Genomic DNA, 18,993 nt, shown 5'->3' on the forward strand with positions numbered 1-18,993 from the left:
GGAACTTATAGTTAATTGGCGTCCATGAGGTTGTATTATTAGTTGAATACATCTGAAATTTGTACTGCCACAACTAAACAAATTGTATTATATATAACTTAGAGGAAATTGCATAAAAATATGTTAGAAAACTGTTTTCACCAACTCATTTTTTGTGCTTGTGTTTGATATGTAACACGGATACATATCTTTAAGATGTTGTTATTTAAAAGAAAATGCATGTTAGAAAAGAAAAAAAAAAGTACAAAGAACTTATACAAAACTACCCTGGTGGATGTGCCAAAATGTAGCAGAAGACCAGGGCAAGATGGTGAATAAGAAAGCAGGAAAAATTCTGAGGAGTTGCTAGTTTTTCTTCCTTATGAAACATACATTAGAAATAAAAAGTAATACGTTGAAATGGGAAAAATTTTAGTTAGATATTATCAGGAATGGGTTTTAAACTTCTATGTTCCACCCCCACACCTTCCATAAATTCTAGAGCATCATTTTGGACATTATCAATGTCTGCTGAGAACAAGTTAGGGAATGAGAGATTACAAAAAGACACTAGTAATTTTTTTTCTTCTCTCTCTCTTACAAAAGCACTTACTGAAAATGCAATTATAAGCAATCTCCTCTTATTCCTTAAATATTCATTGATTCTACTCTTACATAATAATTCTATCAGATAGTATTTATTCACTGCATGTGACATGCCAGTTTTTTTGTTTCTATTTTTCCTTTATGAATTGAGAGAGCATGAATGACCATGAGGTGTAAAAAATTTGGGGAGAATTATATCTCATCCCCAACTTTGTGCCATCCACAATTTTGAAATGCTGTAATTTTATGTTTGTATACTATGTAAGACATAATATTTTGCACATATGTTGTTCAGTTGGGCTCCTTAAACAAGTAATAGGTCAAGGATGTCTGCTTTCATTTCTCTTAGACAACATGGTCAATAAAAGTGGGATAAAGAAACAGATTTTACTTGAGCCTCTCGAAATTCATGGAAGCCAGGACCAGGAAAAAATACCACGGAAGTTTATGAAATGGTTGGCTAGGTAGTCATATAAGTATTATTATTATTACTATTTTTGAAAATCACCAAAAAGGCCTAAGAATACAAGTGTAAAAGATTATATTTATACCATTAAGACCAGGTTTGAAATTGTCTAAATAGAAATTTAGTTTGCCCAAAAAAAGAATTTGCCTCAGGATATAATACTGCCCCTCCCCACAGCATCATTTCAGGAAATCCTAGAGTTTATTTTTCCTTTACTTCAGTGTTTACACTGAAGAATTTTTTTTTTATGGGAGATGCAGTGATTGCTTTAGGTGGAAGATTTCTAGAACTCCTATTTAATAAATGGGCATAACAGAAAGGGAAAGAGGAAGAGAGAGAGAGAGAAAATGCATAGAAACTTGAAAAGAGAGAAAACGTAAAAAAATGCAACTAAAAGAAACCCAATTCCAAATTTATGACCTATTTAACATGGATGTGGTGGTTGAGTAATTTATTGATTCATATAATTGGAAAGTCCAGGGCTAGATTCGTTTGTCTCTGACTGAATCCAGTTGTTTAGGCAATTATTTAGGAGTATCTCTCTGTCTTTCTCTTTCTCTTTCTGTCCTTTCTCTCCTTTTCATTGATTGGCTGAATTCTTTTTCTATGTGGGAGTGTAGCTAGCCTTGTAGCCTTAAAAGCTTTAAATTTACATTATGCTCAGTGTCTATGATCTGAAAAGAAGAATGTGCCTCTTTTTCAAAACTCAGAGCAAAAATCAGAAAAGTGTGTGAGTCACGTGCTTATGCATGAATTAGTTGCTTTGGTCATAGAGAATAATACCCCTATGAGAACTGGACCAGTTCTAGAGAGTCAGCCCCACATGCCCCCATGGACTGACTGGGGAGCATATTGTCAGTAAAGGAGACTGAAGAGCAGTGGCATAAAGATGTTTACTGCAACAGTAATCAGGGAATTATAAAGTTGAAACCATAGTGGCATACCTTTTATACACTTAGAGTGGCAAAAATTACAGTCTGATAAAACTGAGCATTTGCAGTGATGCAGAGCTACAGGAACTCATATTCTCTTGGCAGGAATGTAAATCAATACAACCGGTTTGGAAAGCAACTTCTTATTATCTAGTAAATTTAAAGTACATTCTGTACTATACAACTATCCCCCACCTAAGTTTAAGCTCTAGAAGGCTCTTGTCTGAGTGTAGAAGGAGACTTGCACAAAAGCATTTAAAGCATCATTGTTACTGATTCCAATATTCTAGAAACAACTTAAAAGATTATCAGTGGAAAATGGGTCACTAACTTGTGGTATATCCATATGACAGAATATAGCAGTGAAGATGAATAAACCAGAGCTACATGTATGGAGATAAATGAATCTCATAAATCTAATACTGTGTGAAAAAATTCTAGTCATTGAAAAATACAAGCAATATAAAGATGTGTGTGTATGTGTGTATATATATGCATGTGTGTGTGTATATATATAAAAGACAAAACATATAAAACTAAGAAAAATGTTTTAAGGATAAATACAAAAATGGTAAAGTTATGAAATGAGAGTGATAAAAACTCATTTGAGGATAATGTTGAGGATAATGTTGACCTCTCCCAGGATGAAGGGAGATATTATTAAGGAAAGACTACACTGAGGTTTCACCTAGGTTGGTGATAATAGCTATTTCTTCAGCTGGGTGGTGGGTAATATTATTTATACAATTTTTATACGTGTAAGTTTTTCGTAGCTTATTTAAAAAGGAAGATGGAAAGCAACAGTATGTGATAGAAAGGATGGTCTAGATGGGCGAGGGAGTGATAAGCAGGCACAAAAGTACAAGAGATGGAGACTAGTAGAATTCATTTCAGTTTAAAAACAAACTTTTATTAAGGAATTACTGTGGACAAGACACTGGGCATGGTAGGGAGCCTCAGGATACAACGGTGAATGTAACCTCAGAGTTCATACAGCTACCTTATTTGCTGGAGGAAGAATGGCTACTCCTCCAATTCCAAAAAAAGAAGACAGTTCCTGTGGAGGAAAAAGAAACAAAGATAGATCTCGGGCAGGATCCTATGAGGATTGCAAATGCTGAAGGCTCAACAGCTCTTGTTCCGAGACCAGCCTCCCAACCTGGGCCTCAGAGACCTACTTCTCATTCTTATGCTTCTTTTCCTCTCCCCAAGGACCCTCAGCGTAGACTTCCACGTGTGAGTTTTTAATGACCCAAATAATGTGAACTAAAATAAACTACAGTGCTTGTGTATATTTGTATTTCATGAAAGAAGCTTATTTTGTTTTGTTTCAAGCTTGGTTTTGCTTTTTGGGCCCATGACAATTCTAAGTCAGGAACTTCAGAACACTGACTTTAGTTGCCTGTATTGAATCTTGGTTTTGTTTTTCCCTTGAGAATTTCTAATCTTTTAATAATACTCTTTTTCAAGACCTTGAAAATATTGACAGACATATAAGATTAGAGTTATATAGGAAGAAAGAATCCATCATGATATGTTGAGGAAAACATACCGGAAATAATCAGACATATTCATTTTAATCTTTGCCTTGTTTTCTTTAAATCAGGACTAAAGTACCAAGAGGCCCCATGGAAATATATTGTTTGAGCCCTTTAGATATTTTATTGAAGAAAATTTTCCAATTCATGTGTTTGACTGATTTAATGTAGAAAATGCAAAGACAGTAGATAAATTCTTGGAGCCTTTCTACTTGTCATCCAAACATGCCTTTGGCTACTCAGTATGACTGTAAAGGATGTGAATGTTCCAAAAAGGCAATAGAGCCAACTCTGAGCGGAACAAGATATTAGCTTTGCTGTTGTTTTTGTTTATTTGCTTTTAAAGAATATGTACAGAACACTAAAAGAACTAAGGAAAATATTTGGATATGTATTAAACTCTTCAGTCCTTTTATGAAACCTATTATTTTGCTTACAAATTTTCTCTCTTCGTCCTGCCAATTCTCTTCACTTGTTTTATCCCTGACTGCTCTTTGTTTTATTTTGAAGTTGCTGACATAAATTTCCTCAGAGGTATTCCTAAGGAAGCATTTTGTCTTGCTACTTTAGTTAGCAAGTTGGTGTTTAATATGACTAATAAAATATAGAACTGTTTGGATAACACCATCTCCCATGATCTATTTGCTCCGGAATCAGAGTTCCTTACCCAGAGTCATTTGGGTATATTGCTTTCCTGCAACTCTGGAAACATCTCTGGTTGCGATAAAATTGAACTGAACATCACTGCCCCTCTGAAGAACTGGAGCCTGAGTGGACCCAGCCTAGAGAACATGTGATACCAGGAACATGAAAAACAGAATAAGACAACACAAAGCATACTAGGATGTAATAAATTCATTTTCATGTAGCCTAATATATTAACTTTAAATATAAATATTCACAACAATGCAATATATGTCCAATTGCATATATTTACTCTTTTCCATTTTCAGAAAAGAAAAGTAATGTACAGAAGCCCAATACATTCAAAATTATTTTCTGATATAAAATGTTTATTTACTATCAATGCATTGCTAATTGCTTGCAATTTTGCCTCCTGTAATTATACTAATATGTTGAATAAAGTGTAGTCTGCAGTATTAATTTATATATCTATTTTTCAATTGGATGATTCTGTATGCATTTATTTATGGCCTAGATGCATATCTTCTATTCTGGGTGCATAAATATTTTCTTATTTGCTGTTGCTTATTTAAATTTAATGAATTACGATTTCAACTCATGTTGACATACCCAGGCACTCTACTTATATTTCTCATAGTTTGTGTGACTCACAATATAGCATTTTTATGTTAATAAAATATCTCCCATATAATGACATTAAGTATTATGCCACGAAAAGTCTTGCTAGTGAGTGTGTATATATAGGGTGTATGTATGTATTTGTATATAATATATGTATGTATATATACATATATACAGTAATCTAATGCACTTCGATGTCATTAAAGTCAGTGATACATTTTGTGGATCAATTCACCCAATAATTAAGTATATTTGAAGGAAGAAACATAGTGTTCATGTTAAGATTTTAAGAGTATAATATCTATAACATCTTTCAGGCAGTTCAGATTTAATGTATACTTGACTGCCTTGAAGATAGATTGAAACACAGAGGTCTCAAAACTCAGAAGTTACATTTATCCACACATTGGCTTTTTGAACATCATCCATTTGGGTTACTATGGTTCAGAGATTAAAAGCACAATATAGGAAGGACAAACCAGGATTAGAAGAAAACACACTCAACTGAATACAGGCTGCTGAAATATGTTTGCAAGAGCAAATGCAATGACTGTGACCGAGAACAATAGGTCTTCCACAGTTTCTCCAATTCTGTCATTAAATTCCATAAGGAAAGTTCTTTGCTTAAAAAAAAGAAAAAAAGATAACAGATTTTAGAATATAATTCACACTGTTTTGAACTTGACACCCACAAGGTTACCATCAGTTTTATCTTATTTAGCATTGTCCTAGTTCAAGCTTTTTAATTTTCTCTGTGGACCTGAAAACATGCATGCAGTTTCAGAATATAAGAAAAATATACATCTTGTTTTCAGAGAAATTGTCCCACACATTATCAGGGTTTGGAATTAATTTTTTCCTCTTGTTAATTGCTCCTGAGAAGCTATGATGGTGGGAAGGTGTAAGTTAATAAATGGGCCAGAATTGGGAGTAGGGCTGAGGTGGGAAAAAGAAAGAAAGCTTAAGTCTAGGATTCATTAACCCACCTAAAATTCTTCTACTAAGTGCCCACTAGAAACCTGACACAATTTTAAATTTGGAAGATATTTTAGAATACAAAGATGATCTCATGTTTTGAATTCTGGAGGGTCATATATTTAACAAATAATGGCAGTAAGTTTTCTTAGTCCGTTTGGGCTGCTATAACAAAATACCATAGACTGGATGGCTTAAAAAACAGAAATTTATTTCTTACAGTTCTGGAGGCTGGCAAGTCCAAGATCAACGTGCCAACAGAGCTACTCTCTGGTGAGAGGCTGCTTTCTGGTTTGCAGACAGCCAGCTTTTCATCGTGTCCTCACTTGGTGGATCGCAGAGGGAGAAAGCAAGCTTACTTGTGTCTTTTTGTAAGGGCACTAATCCCATTCATGAGGGCTCCAGCCTCATGACTTAATTACCTCCCAGAGGCCCACCTCACAATATCATCACATTGTGGGTTAGGATTTCAACATACGTATTTTGGACAGACACATTCAGTGTGTAGCAAATATAAAGATAAATGAAAAGAAGTATGCACCAAGTGTCGCATGCCTAGGTCCCTGCCTGGGCTAGATTGTACCTGACAAGAGTTTCTGATGTCCATAGAACAGGAGAGATGTTCCAAATCTTAACAGGAGGGGAAGACATAGATCTGTATGCCAAAAGAAATAAATTGATGTTCTGGAAATAACGATTCTTTGCCCCCTGACCAGTTTAATCTTGTTGCTGAAGCCCTCCTAACTCTCAAATTAATTATGTTTTCCAAATATGGGAACTGGCTTTGTAGTTTGTGAATAGATTAATGTACAAAATTGTCCAATAGATTGAAAATAGATTTCCAAGTCCATGATGTAATTATATTTGTTTAACAGTATATTTTGGTAAATCAAGAAAATTATTGATTAGAAGATACATTAGGGAGCACTAAAAACCAAATATATATATTTGCATGGTTGACTGTAAAATAGATTCACATTCAGTGATAGTAAAGGGGGAAAAATTTCAATATTAAAATCTATGAAACATGGAGTAACTAAAGGTTTGTAACTGAATAATGCTTTATAAGTATCTTGTGATGAGGCAAGTGTGGACTCTGTTGTTTACTTGCAGAGAGAAAAACATGAGAGCCCTTCCGACCCCAAGTGTTTATTGAGCATCCAGCATGTGCCAGGTATAATGCCAAGTCTCTGGGCTGCAACCAAGAACAAAGCAGACATTGTCTCTCCTTGTGTATATGCAGAGTTTTTAACTGGCTAAACCCACAAACCTTGTTAGAACTATGCCAGGCATTTAAAGATCAGGTGTATGCCCAACCAGCCTAGCCCAGCAATACTCTACCAAATTAGAGAGCTTCCTGAAAAGGATAACAATTAAAAATTTTAATCCAGGTGTAAAACATACTGCAGAGATTAAATAATATATGTATTTCTCTTCTTTTTCTAAAAAAATACATGTTAATGGTTTCCTGTATACCAGTTTCATTTTTAAACCTTTCCTCTGATCATAGGAGCTGATGCTGTGGAAGCTCAGTGTAAAAGATTTGAAGTGAGAGCGAGTGAAGATGGCAGGGTGCTGTTTTCTGCAGATGAAGATGAGATTACCATTGGGGCTGAAAAGCTGAAAGTTACAGGTACTGTAGTTTGAGGTCTTGGAACATTGTTTACTCCTTGAAAGAACATGCAACTGAACAAGAAGCTACTTAAAAGATGTATGATTCCATTTCTAAAATTGAGTCTCGCATCATATCACGCTATCACATCATTTGATTTTGGAATAGTCTTCAAACAAGAAGGCCCTGGTTGTGGTTGCAGAAGAGAATGTAATATTAGCCTTAGTGATATAAAAGTAAAGCTGTGTGTCTCAAGCTGGGATAGATGGAGGAAAATGGTTGTGGATGGTGGAAGACCATCCTTACTTAGTGCAGGCACTAAGTAAGGCTAACTAGAGGTGAGAGAGAAATAACATTTAGAGAGGTTATTTAAAAGTAAAAGATATGCAAAAGAAGAACTGAAGTGGAAATATCAACTTTAGAACAAAATAGGGGAGAAGGTTATAACATAAGTAAACTACTATTCTTGTTCTTTAGTTCTCATAATTAACCTCAAAAGAATATAAATCAAGAAATATTGCTAATCACATATTATTTAAAAGTTATTAAAGTCATTATTTTAGTATTGGGGCCATTAAAGTCAACCACCAGCTGAAATTTAAAAGCAAAAACAAAAACAAAATAGTTAAAAGCAGGACTGGGAATGGGAAAGAATTGGATAAAGACTATTTTAAGCACAATCTCTTTTGAATTACTTGATTTGCAATCATGATATATATTATTTTGATAAAATATTTTAAAATAAGTACCCAAGGAAGCCTACATTAAAAAAAAATGAATTATTTTTGACTTAGTGTTTCCCAAACACTTAAGTTTGGGAACAGCTCGGGAGATATCTAGCATATCTGTTGAGGTCAAACTGAGTCCTGTGGGCGATGTGAGAGCAATTAGCACAGGAATTGAAGAACACAGGCTCTGCTTTCAGGCCGTTTGGGTTGAATCCTGCCTCTGCCCGTCAATATTTTAAACAAACTCTCTGTGCCTCCAACTTTCCTTCATTTAAATGATTGGAATGATGATGATAACTTTAGTGCTCAAATTACACTAGCGTGTGTGTGTGTGCCTATGTGTGCATGTGTTTAGAATGTCCTTGGCACATAATGAAGGCATTGTAAAGGTTAACTCTTTATTTTTATTAATAAAGATAATATTAATATTGCTAATGTCCCAGACATGAGAACCTATGTAGATTTCAAGAAAGGTGTACTATTAAATGGCAATGAAATTCAACAAAGATTCTTGAATAGGGACCCTCACTAGACATCCCTGGGGTGAGTCACAACCCACTATCACCATCCCTGCTGTCCTCTGTAGCCTCCTTTCCCTCCTGAGAGTATCCCGCTGAGAAGCTGGAGCCTGCACCATTGGGTTGGTGTGTGGGGTGGTCCTCACGACTGCCCATTTGATTCATCTCTTTTTCTTTCTTAAGACTCGTTGGAAAAGTCAGGAAAGAAGGCATACAGGTGGGGCAAAAATTGACCTTCCTGTGTTGAGGGGCAGGGGAAAAAAAGCATGAGGGTTTTGGTTGGCAAGGAGCACAGACAAATCGGAAAGGACACTGACTTGAGGGCCCTTGGCGCTAACATTTGAGTTGGTGGTTGGTGGGCAAGTGAGGAATCCGGGTAGAAATGCACTCAAGGGAATTGAGCAGATGTGATTTCAATATTTAACAATCTTTCAACCTTGGCAGTGCCTACCGATTTTCAGCTTTGATATCAACATAAAACCTAAGACAGATTTTAGGATATTACATGCTTATCCAAAATTTATTTCATCCATATTCAGATACTCCCATCATGTACTTTTAGCACTCATAAGTAAGGGAAGTTCTAGAGCTTTTGACAGCGTTTATGATCTCACGGAATTTTAACTTTCTCTAATCTTTTTATTACCTTGACTTGTCTCATAACAGTTGTAGTGAAGTGCTGTCTTAACAAAATTAGACCCATTAACTGTTTGTTTTTTTTTAATGTTTCATTGAGATCAGTGGATAATCATCTTTATTTTCTTCTTTTTCTTGGTAGCCTGGCTGCCATCCTTGAACTATTAATCGGACTATTAAGTCGGGGGAGAAAGTGCTCCCTGAAAAATCTAAGATTTTCTGCTTTTCAGTTAACTGCCTTTGAGCAGTCATCTATGCTAACTTATTCACTCTTTCTCTCACTCTCTCCCTCTGTGTTTGTGTGAATGTGCGTCTGTGGTATATGCATGGTGTGTATGTACAGATGGATAAATATGTATGTCTCACTCCAGCTCTTTTTTTCCATTTCTTTCTCTGTCTCAAACATATACACATAGCTTTGTGTTTATTCTTCACAATACTCTTGATTGATCTATATTTTCCAATGATTTCAAACAATTAATCCATTTTACAATAAAGGTGTATATCATATTTTCTAAAAGATCTGAAATAATAAAATAATATAATTTTGAGGTCATAATTGCAGAATCCAGGCAGATTTTTGTCAAGAGTTGAAGCATAATACATAGGATGAAAGAAAAACCAAAGAACTATGAGCGTGTATGTAGCAAACAACGGTGAATTTTACCTGACGTGGATACACAAGAGGCTCCACATTGTTAATAAATAAATGCTAAGTTAGGGAGTATTTTAATTTGATTAGAATTCCCCCCAGTGTCCAGTCACATTACTGTTTTTCACAGAAGAGCCTATACACCCACAGACACCCACAGACACAAACATACACCCATACACACACACGCAAATTCCTGCTAGGTCCTTGCTCCTTCGCCAGAATATTGCATATTAACTTTATAGTAGCTTTATTTCTTCCTGTGATACTTCTAAAATAAAGAAAAATAAAGATATCAAAGGCAAATATAATTTAGAATTTCTCATGCTTGGAGGAGAAAATTTTGCATAGCATAGCATCCAATTTAAGGGTCCTGGGACTGATTAGGAGCCGCACATATACTTTAAAGCAGTGCCTGAATCATTTGACAAATAACGCTACAAACAGACAGTGACTCTAGGGTGCTTCATAGAAATTAGGGAGCTGTGCTGACAAGACTTCAAAGTTACATGTGACAAGAGATCTGTGTGAGGTTTATTCTAGAATTTTAAATTTGTGACACAAATATTTTCTGTTTAAGCAATACCCATAGGAATTAGAATGGATCCTTTCCAGATTTATACTTTACTTACAACGGCATTTTGTATATCAACTTCTCTTTCGGGGTGACAGAAGTGGATGAATTTATCTGGACAGTGAGTGTGTCTATACCCCTGAGGCAAAATCATTTATGACTAAAATTATTCATATCATAGATCTAGTGTAGCTCAGAATATTTGCATTTTCCCTACTTAGAAAGTAGCAGGAATTTACCCGATACATTTAAATACTCCTAGGGTGCAGGAAGATAGAAGTAAAACAGCAAATGGTTACCTGAACACCACCGTCCCTCACTAACCCATCACCACGATGGGCAATCATATGGTTAAAATTTGTAATTTTTTACTCTTGTTATTACTTGCTCAGTATTATTTTGCTTAAATCTTAATTTGAAATACTTATTTGAGCTTAACATGCCCTCTCTATGTCACTGAATATATATGAGTTTTACACTTTCTCTCGCATACAAATACTTGAAAACTTTATTTTCATTTTGTGTTCCCTAATATTGGTTAAAGTTATTACTGAATGCAATTATCTTTTGAAACCAGGTAAACAAATAAAAAATATAAACCTTTACACTTGTAAGACTCAAACTGAGTGCTTTCAGGCAGAATCAATCAACTGCAATTTGTACTTTCATTTGTATTCCAAGTAGTGGAATACGTTAGAAAACAACGTGCAAGTATAACTCATTTGACTTTATAAAGTGAGAGACTTTAGCCCTATAGAATACCTTCACGATAAATTAAAAGCTATTAGTTGGACTTAGAACTCTCTGTTTTGCCTTTGAGAGAAAAGGGGAAAATAGCTAAATGGATGAGGAGAAAGGATGTCTCTTTTTTTTTCAGGCAGTAGAAATTAAAACGGGCAATCTGAAAGAATCAACAATCCCAAGCCTGCTTCCACCCTGTGCCCTACTGTTTTCTTGAAAGCCAAGAGTTTCACTCCGTTGTCTCTGTTCTAATTAAATGATTGGAAAGATAGACAAGTTCCAATGCTTGTTTGACAACAGACGAAAGGATTTTCTGAGGAGCTGTCTTGTAAATTAAACACCATGCTTCTGCGTTGAAATCAATATTTCCTGGTTTGTTTTCATTAGTTAGTCTTCTACATCCTTGTTCTTGTCTGTTAAATTGGCACACTGTGATGGAGTCAGCTTTGGAATCAACATTTCTATTAGGTAGGACTACTGTTCCTCCCAGCTGTCCAAATGCCAAGAATATGGTAACACTCAGCCAACAGGATGGAGCTGCTTGGTCTGACTAGCACTTGAAGAAATGTGATCAGATCAGGTGCTGAGGAAAGTGATGTGCAATTACTTAATTTTCTCTGGTGTGGCATTTCAAGACTTGGGTAAATCACTGAACTCAGTTTTCTAGTTGCTTTTGAAACTTACAGAGGATAAAGCTTTTAGAGACAATAAAAACTAATACTACATACGCTTACCTTCTCCCCCCATCTCCAGGTGAAAACTGATTGCAGCTTTTGAGTATATAAATAACGAACTATGCTATCTTCAAAAATGAAGCTGTTTCTTCTGAGCACCTTATTGACAGTCCTCTCCATGATTTATTTCATTTTTCCGAGCTCTCAGTCAAATGTTTCCCACTTTTGTTAAAGCAAAACTTCTTGAAAATGTAATTGTATAACAGAAATGTGAAGAATGTTGTAAAAGAGGACAAGTCCTTTAAAAAATAAGAGGAATGGGGTTTGAATCAACATCTTCTCTGTGTATTGGTTTTAGAATTTTCCACTGATATTTACGTTTTTTCTTATAGCTGTGGGCCTCAGATCCACAAAATGTCTCCAAGATATAATTTTTCTTGCCGTTGTGTAAATGAATAGTCTGATTTCTTATATATCATGGGGAAGTTTAAAAAATACATTACTTATAGAGTATGATCTACTAGAATTGCTGGCAGTTTCTTTGTTTCCTTCTGGCTGTCAGCCAGGAGCTGGTATTGGCTCCAGAGTCTAACCATATTCCTTCCATGCCTTTCAGGTGTCTTGCCTCCAGCAACACCGACCTGAGTCCCTTTCATAGTTCAAATCTCTCCAATTTTCCCTTCTTTTGCATCTCTCTTATGTCTTTTTCTGCCAGCAGCTGGAAAAATGTTATCTGCTTTTAATAGCTTGTGTTTACATTGCTTTATTACGTTATCCAGATACCTGGATGATCCAGGATAATCTCTCTATTTTAAGGTCAATTGATTAGTAGCTCTAATTACATCTGTAAAATCCCTTTTGTCATGTTTCGTATTTATAGTCTCCAGGATTTAAAGCATTAATGCCTTTGGGAGGGTAATTATTCTGCCTGCCATACTGTAAAACTACTGAATCTCTCTGAGCCTGTTTTTTCTTCTTTAAAGGAGAATTGTAAGAAACACTTACCACATAAGATTTTTGTGAAGATAAAAGGTATATATGAAAATCACTTAGGACCAATCCTGCACAAATTTGCTATTTGGGAAATACCATTTCCACCATATAAATTCCATCACTGTTCTCCTTATTTTTCTGATATTTTTAAAATAAATACTTGCAAAGCAAAATAAAAGACATTGGACAATGGATGAAGGAAGAAAACAAAATAAGAAAGCTGGAAATAGATGAAATGGGAATTGTGTATTCAATATTAGGAATGGAAAATTGTACACTTTACTAGAAATTTAGAGATATTTGATATAGGTTCTTTAGGACTTACAAATCTGCAAAGCTCTAGGCCGGGTTGTTGCTCTTCTCCATAAGTTTGAAGCTGTCAAATACCATCATCTCTGCATTCCAGCGTGGGGGAAGTGAGAAGAGAAAGCAGAGGGAAAAGACTTTTCTTCGAATATTACAACCTGGAAATAGCACTCATCATTTATATATTCCAAAATTGAGTTATGTGCTCATGTGTAATGGCAAGGATGGCAGAGAAATGCTAGCTTTAACTGGTGGCTATGCTCTTTATTAAAAGTTGGGGTGGGGAGTTTTATTAATATAGGAAGAATGGGTTAAGTGAGAAGATAAACCATTTCTACCACAAGAAATGATTTCATGATATAGAATCCTAATATGTAACTTCAATGCGAAAGAAAGAAAAAATTCATAGTGTTACTATATCATCCATTAGGCAATATCAGCATTCAAAATGGCCTGTAACGGGCCCGGTGGCGCAAGCGGTTAAGTGCACGCGCTCTGCTGCGGCGGCCCGGGGTTCGCGGGTTCGGATCCCGGTGCACACCGACGCACCGCTTGTCAAGCCATGCTGTGGCAGCATCCCGTATAAAGTAGAGGAAGATGGGCACGGATGTTAGCTCAGGGCCAATCTTTCTCAGCAAAAAGAGGAGGATCAGCATCAGATGTTATCTCAGGGCTGATCTTTCTCACAAAAAAAAAAAGAAGAAGAAGAAAAAAACAGCAAGAAAGCCCAAAATGGCCTTTAAATTTGCACTCTTCTTCCGTCCACAGCAATGTCTGTTATCCCATTATACCTATTGCAGAAGACACCTATGCATTTGATCTGATGTACCTATTTTCGAAAAGTCATTGCTTTCATGTCATTCAGGAATTCAAGACCATATCTTCACCCCCTATTGTCATCTTAGTCAAAGTCCAGTATCAAGATTCTTAAAAACTTTAATAGGGCATTTTTCTGATTTCTTTCCAACATACACACTCTAGTTAGATCAATCAACTCACTCAATTTTCCATCTCTTTGCAGCCTGGAATTCTTGAAGTCAAGGATTGAGTTCCAGAAAGTTAAAGTTAAAATGGAAAATTTTACTTTTAGGCAACTCAGAATGCCTACAGCCAAATGAAAGGAGTCAAGTCAAAATCAATAGAGGAATTCTTATGTTGAAATACCAGGGAAATTGCATACAAACATCAAGTCCAGAAGATTAATGACTGAGGTGAATTTGGAGATTGAGACAATATTTCAGAGAGGTGGATGGAGACAAAAATCTGCGTGAAACCAAGTCTGAAACAAACAATTCTGTTGCCTTGTATTAAGAGTAGAAAATAGCCTTGAGTATCTCCATTTATGGGTCAAAGGCCTATAGTTTTAGATGTGGAAGGACAACCCAAGAGGCTGATGGCAGGTGGACATACACTTCTTTCCTTCTTTCTTTCCTTCCTTCCTTCCTGGAAGGCAGGTACCAAGGACAAAGACAGGCCAGTGGAAGCAGGAGGCAGTATGTGGAAGGTGCAAAGGCAGGCCAGTGGCATTTGGGAGTAATGCAAGGATGGTGCCAGTGTAGCTTGGGAAGGAACCATGGGTAGGGACAAGGGCCCAACAAGGGCCCAAGTGAGGAAGGTATAAGAGAGGGGTGGAGGTCCATCAGGTTCATCACTTTAGCTATATGTGGGAAATTGCACAAATAATTAGATATATTGATGAAAAGAGGAGATAGATTTTTCACTCATGGAAAAAGGTGGTACAGATATGGAGAAGAGTAAAACTAGAATGAACTCTGTAGTGTTGGATTGGAAGTACTGGTGTGAAATCATGGTCTTCAACACATAAAAGTAGATAGAGAAATAAATATAGATGAAAGTGTGAGTGAATATGTGTTTGTTACATGTATAGATACACATTTCCTAGCACTGTCTACAGGAATGGCTGGCGATAAGCAACTATAGTAGCATTGAGCACCACTGCTTCTCAGATCTAGCTTCAAAATACGATTCTATAATAAAAAATTAAATGCCTTATATACTACAGCTAGAGCAGGAAAAAATTAAGTGAGATGTGCCTTTCTTGTGCCAGAACGTAAGGAAATGCTCAGTCAAGGATGGGAACATGTTCAAAAAGACACAGGAGCCGATTTGAAGAGGCTACCATAGGTACTTTGATCATCAATATATATAATGATAATAGTAAATTTGACTAATTGAATAAAATAAGAATTCTATGAATGCATATTGGTATAAATAAATAAATAAGTAGGGAGAAGATAAATCTCTTCCTTCCAGTGGAATGCCAGCTAAAATTGTAGGAGCAATTATGGGATTAGAAAAGTATCATTTGATAATCATCAGAGTAATAATTATTTCAGACAAAAATTTCAGTGGATAGTAAAACTAGTGAGAGAAGGTGAGATGAGGCTTGAATTTTAGATAACCTCAAAACATACTTTTAAAGACCATTAATTTTAAAAGGGGAAAAACTTTACTATGGTTAACTCTGGCTGTCACCATCTTACTCAGATGGAGAAAGCAAACACCACAAGTCAGGGGACAAATAGACATCTTGCAGTATCAGATAGGCTATAACAAGAAGAAAGGTCACTTCTATATGATTTCAAACAAGAATGAACAACCTGAGTTTGATCATGAGGAGATGTAGCACAAACTCAAATTGAGAGACATTCTACAAAATATTACCGTCATGAAATCAAGGGAAACGAAGGAAATCTTGAAGGAAACTGGAGATATTTGCCAACCGGGTATACCGTGTGATTCTAGATTGCATCCTTTGTCTACCAGGTACGTTACTGGGACAAATGGTGGTCTAGTTGTCTATTTTTGTGTAACTATCCAAAAACTCAGTAGCTTTAAAACAATGATAGTATTTATTTTGCTCACAACCTACAATTTGGGCAGGGCTTAGTGGGGACAGCTGATCTCTACTCCACTTGGTGACAGCTGAGGCTCCACTAAGTCCGGAGGCTGGTATCATGCCTGGAGTTGATAGTAGTTATCATCAGAGACCTTAGACAGGGCTGCCTGCCAGAACACCTACATGTGGCCCCTCCTTGTGCCTCAGTTCCTTCACTTCATGGTGCCTGGATATGAAGAGAAGCCCTCAGAGAGAGAGAGGCAGGAGGACACTGTCAAATTTTCTAAAACAGCCTCCATCATTTTATGCAAGGAGTGTTAAACAAGTTGCGGACATGTTTTAAAGCCAATCACATTCAGCAAAACTTGAATGGGGCCCCTGGTCAAAGGATATACAAGAGTTTTTATAATTTTAAAAATAAAATATAATTTTATTTATGACATTTTTAGGCTCAAAAGTGTTTCCAATAAGAGTATAAATTTGAACAACATAATTAATAAACCACAGATAATATTTTTCAGAATATAGAAAAATATTCTCCATATGTATCTTAGTCAGCTAGGCTGTTATAACAAAATATCATAGACTGGGTGGCTTAAACAATAGAAATTTATTTTCTCACCATTCTGGAGGCTGGAAGTCCAAGATCAAGGTGCCAGCACGGTCAGGTTCTGGCAAGAGCATCTATCCCGGCTTGCAGACAGCTGCCTTCTCACTGTGTCCTCATATGGCGGAGAGAGAGAGCCCTGCTATCTCTTCCTCTTCTCGTAAGGGCACTAATCCCATCACAAGGGCTCCAGCCTCACACCTCATCTAAACCCAATTATCTCCCAAAGGCCTTATCTCCAAATGCCATCACAATGCGGGTCAGGGCTTCCACATAGGAATTTTGAGGGGACAAAATTCAGTCTATCAACATGGTAAATTATTTCATTAAATCTTGAAAAAATCAAAAAATTTCAATTCTGTGAAGATCTTTATATAGGGAAATAAAATTGCATAGTGTAAATTCGTAGCTTTCCGACGATGTGGCTTCACTACAATGGTTGATCTCAGAGAATCTAGTTGCAACAATGACTATGTGGTCCCTCAGCCTGTTCCTCTTGACTATCAGTTGCCTCAGTAGGGTTTAGGGTTTATAGTAGTAGCTGGATTGCAAACAATGGAAGATTGCTGTCCCCGTTGAGTGAAGAAACACAGGGCTTCTGTGTTGTTGATTGAGAGAGGATTCTGCAGTTTGAGTCCATTTCATTTCTCCTTTTGTTCTCTTTCTCAGTGATAGTGTCAAACTTCGAGTCACCTTACTCTGTGGGATCATCATTTCATCACTGAAATAGAGTCAAAATCCTGATTTCTCTGGCCAGATTAAATAACTCCAATTCCTTTAACCCTCCCACTCATGCACAGAGGCAGGCTGGAGATCACTTTTTGACAAGGTCAAAACTGTCCTCAGGAAGAAGTTTGGATAAGCTTATGTGTCAAGATAAGTGCTCAGGTTGAAACCCCAAAATTCTGACTTTGGGAGAAAAATTACCAGTTGAATACCAATCGTAAACTTTTATTTTGAAATAATTATAACTTCACCTGCAGTTGAAAGAAATGATACAGGGAGACTGCATGCAACTTTTAACCAGTTTCCCACTTGCAAAACTATAGTATAATGTCGCAACCAGGATACTGACACTGACACAGTCAAGATACAGACAGTTCCATCACCACAGGATTCCTTGTTGCCCTTTTGAAACCACACCCACCCTCACCTTACCCGCTGGCAATCACTTATCTGTTCTCCACTTCTAAAATTTTCTCATGTTAAGAATGTTATACATAGAATCATTCAATAGTGACCTACTGGGATTGTTTAGCTAATTTTTTTTTACTAAGCATAATTCCCTGGAGATTCATTTAAGTTGTTGATTATATTAATCTTTTCTTCCTTTTTATTACTCAGTAGTAGTCCACAGTATGAATATACTGTAGCTTATTTAGCCATTCACCCATTAAGGAACATCTGGATTGTTTAGGTTTTGGCTATTACGAATAAAGCTACTATGAACATTTGTGTGCAGGTTTTTGTGTGAACATAAGGTTCATTTATCTGAGATAAATGTCCTAGAGTACAACTACTGAGGAATATGGCAGATGTATGTTTTGTTTTATAAGAAACTGCCATACTGTTTTACAGAGCAGCTGTAACCTTTTACATTATTTCCAGCAATGTATGAGTAATTCAGTTTCTCTGAATCCTCTTTAACTTTGGTGTTGTCATTATTTTTTCATCTAAAAACTGTGTAGTGACAGGGTGACAACTGTGTAGTGATATTTCATTATGTTTTTAATTTGCATTTCTCTAATGCCTGATGTTGTTGAACATCTTTTCATGTGTTTATTTTTCATCCATATATCCACTTACGTAAAATGTCTATAAATAATCTGTTGCCCATTTTCTAATTGGATTGTTTATATTTTTTTGAAAGTTGTTTATATATTCTAGATACTAGTCCTTTATTGGATATATGGTTTGCAAATATTTTCTCCATCTTTGTAGCTTATCTTTTCATCCCCTTAGCAGAGTCTTTCATGGAACAAATTTTTAATTTTGATGAGGTATGATCAATCTTTTTCTTTTATGGATCATGCTGTGTATCAAATCTTAGAATGCTTTGCCTAACCCTACATACCAAAAATTTTGTCCAATTTTTTTCTTAAAAGGTTTATAAATTTTACATTTAAATCTATGATACATTGTGAATTAATTTTTGAACAGGATGTGAATTGTAGGTCAATGTTCTTTTTTTTTGCCTATGAAAATTCAACTGCTTCAATCCATTCCCTTCCTCCGTTGAACTGCTTTTGCACCTTCATCAAAAACCAGTTAGGTATATTTGTGTCTATATCTAAATTCTCTGTTCTGTTATATTGATTGAGGTGTCTGTC

The 18,993-nt window shown here is 36.0% G+C and overlaps 1 protein-coding gene across 1 annotated transcript in view; it reads left to right on the top strand.

Moving 5' to 3' along the window:
• The window catches only part of SGCZ (sarcoglycan zeta), a 437,298-nt gene that overhangs the window by 378,554 nt on the left and 39,751 nt on the right, over positions 1 to 18,993 (top strand). Inside the window, exon 4 of the mRNA XM_058525105.1 lies at positions 7,273 to 7,395. Coding sequence (XP_058381088.1) covers positions 7,273 to 7,395 — 123 coding nt within the window. The remainder of the gene's footprint in view (positions 1 to 7,272; positions 7,396 to 18,993) is intronic.

Source organism: Diceros bicornis, chromosome 29, assembly GCF_020826845.1.
Source record: "Diceros bicornis minor isolate mBicDic1 chromosome 29, mDicBic1.mat.cur, whole genome shotgun sequence".
Lineage (NCBI taxonomy): Eukaryota > Metazoa > Chordata > Mammalia > Perissodactyla > Rhinocerotidae > Diceros > Diceros bicornis.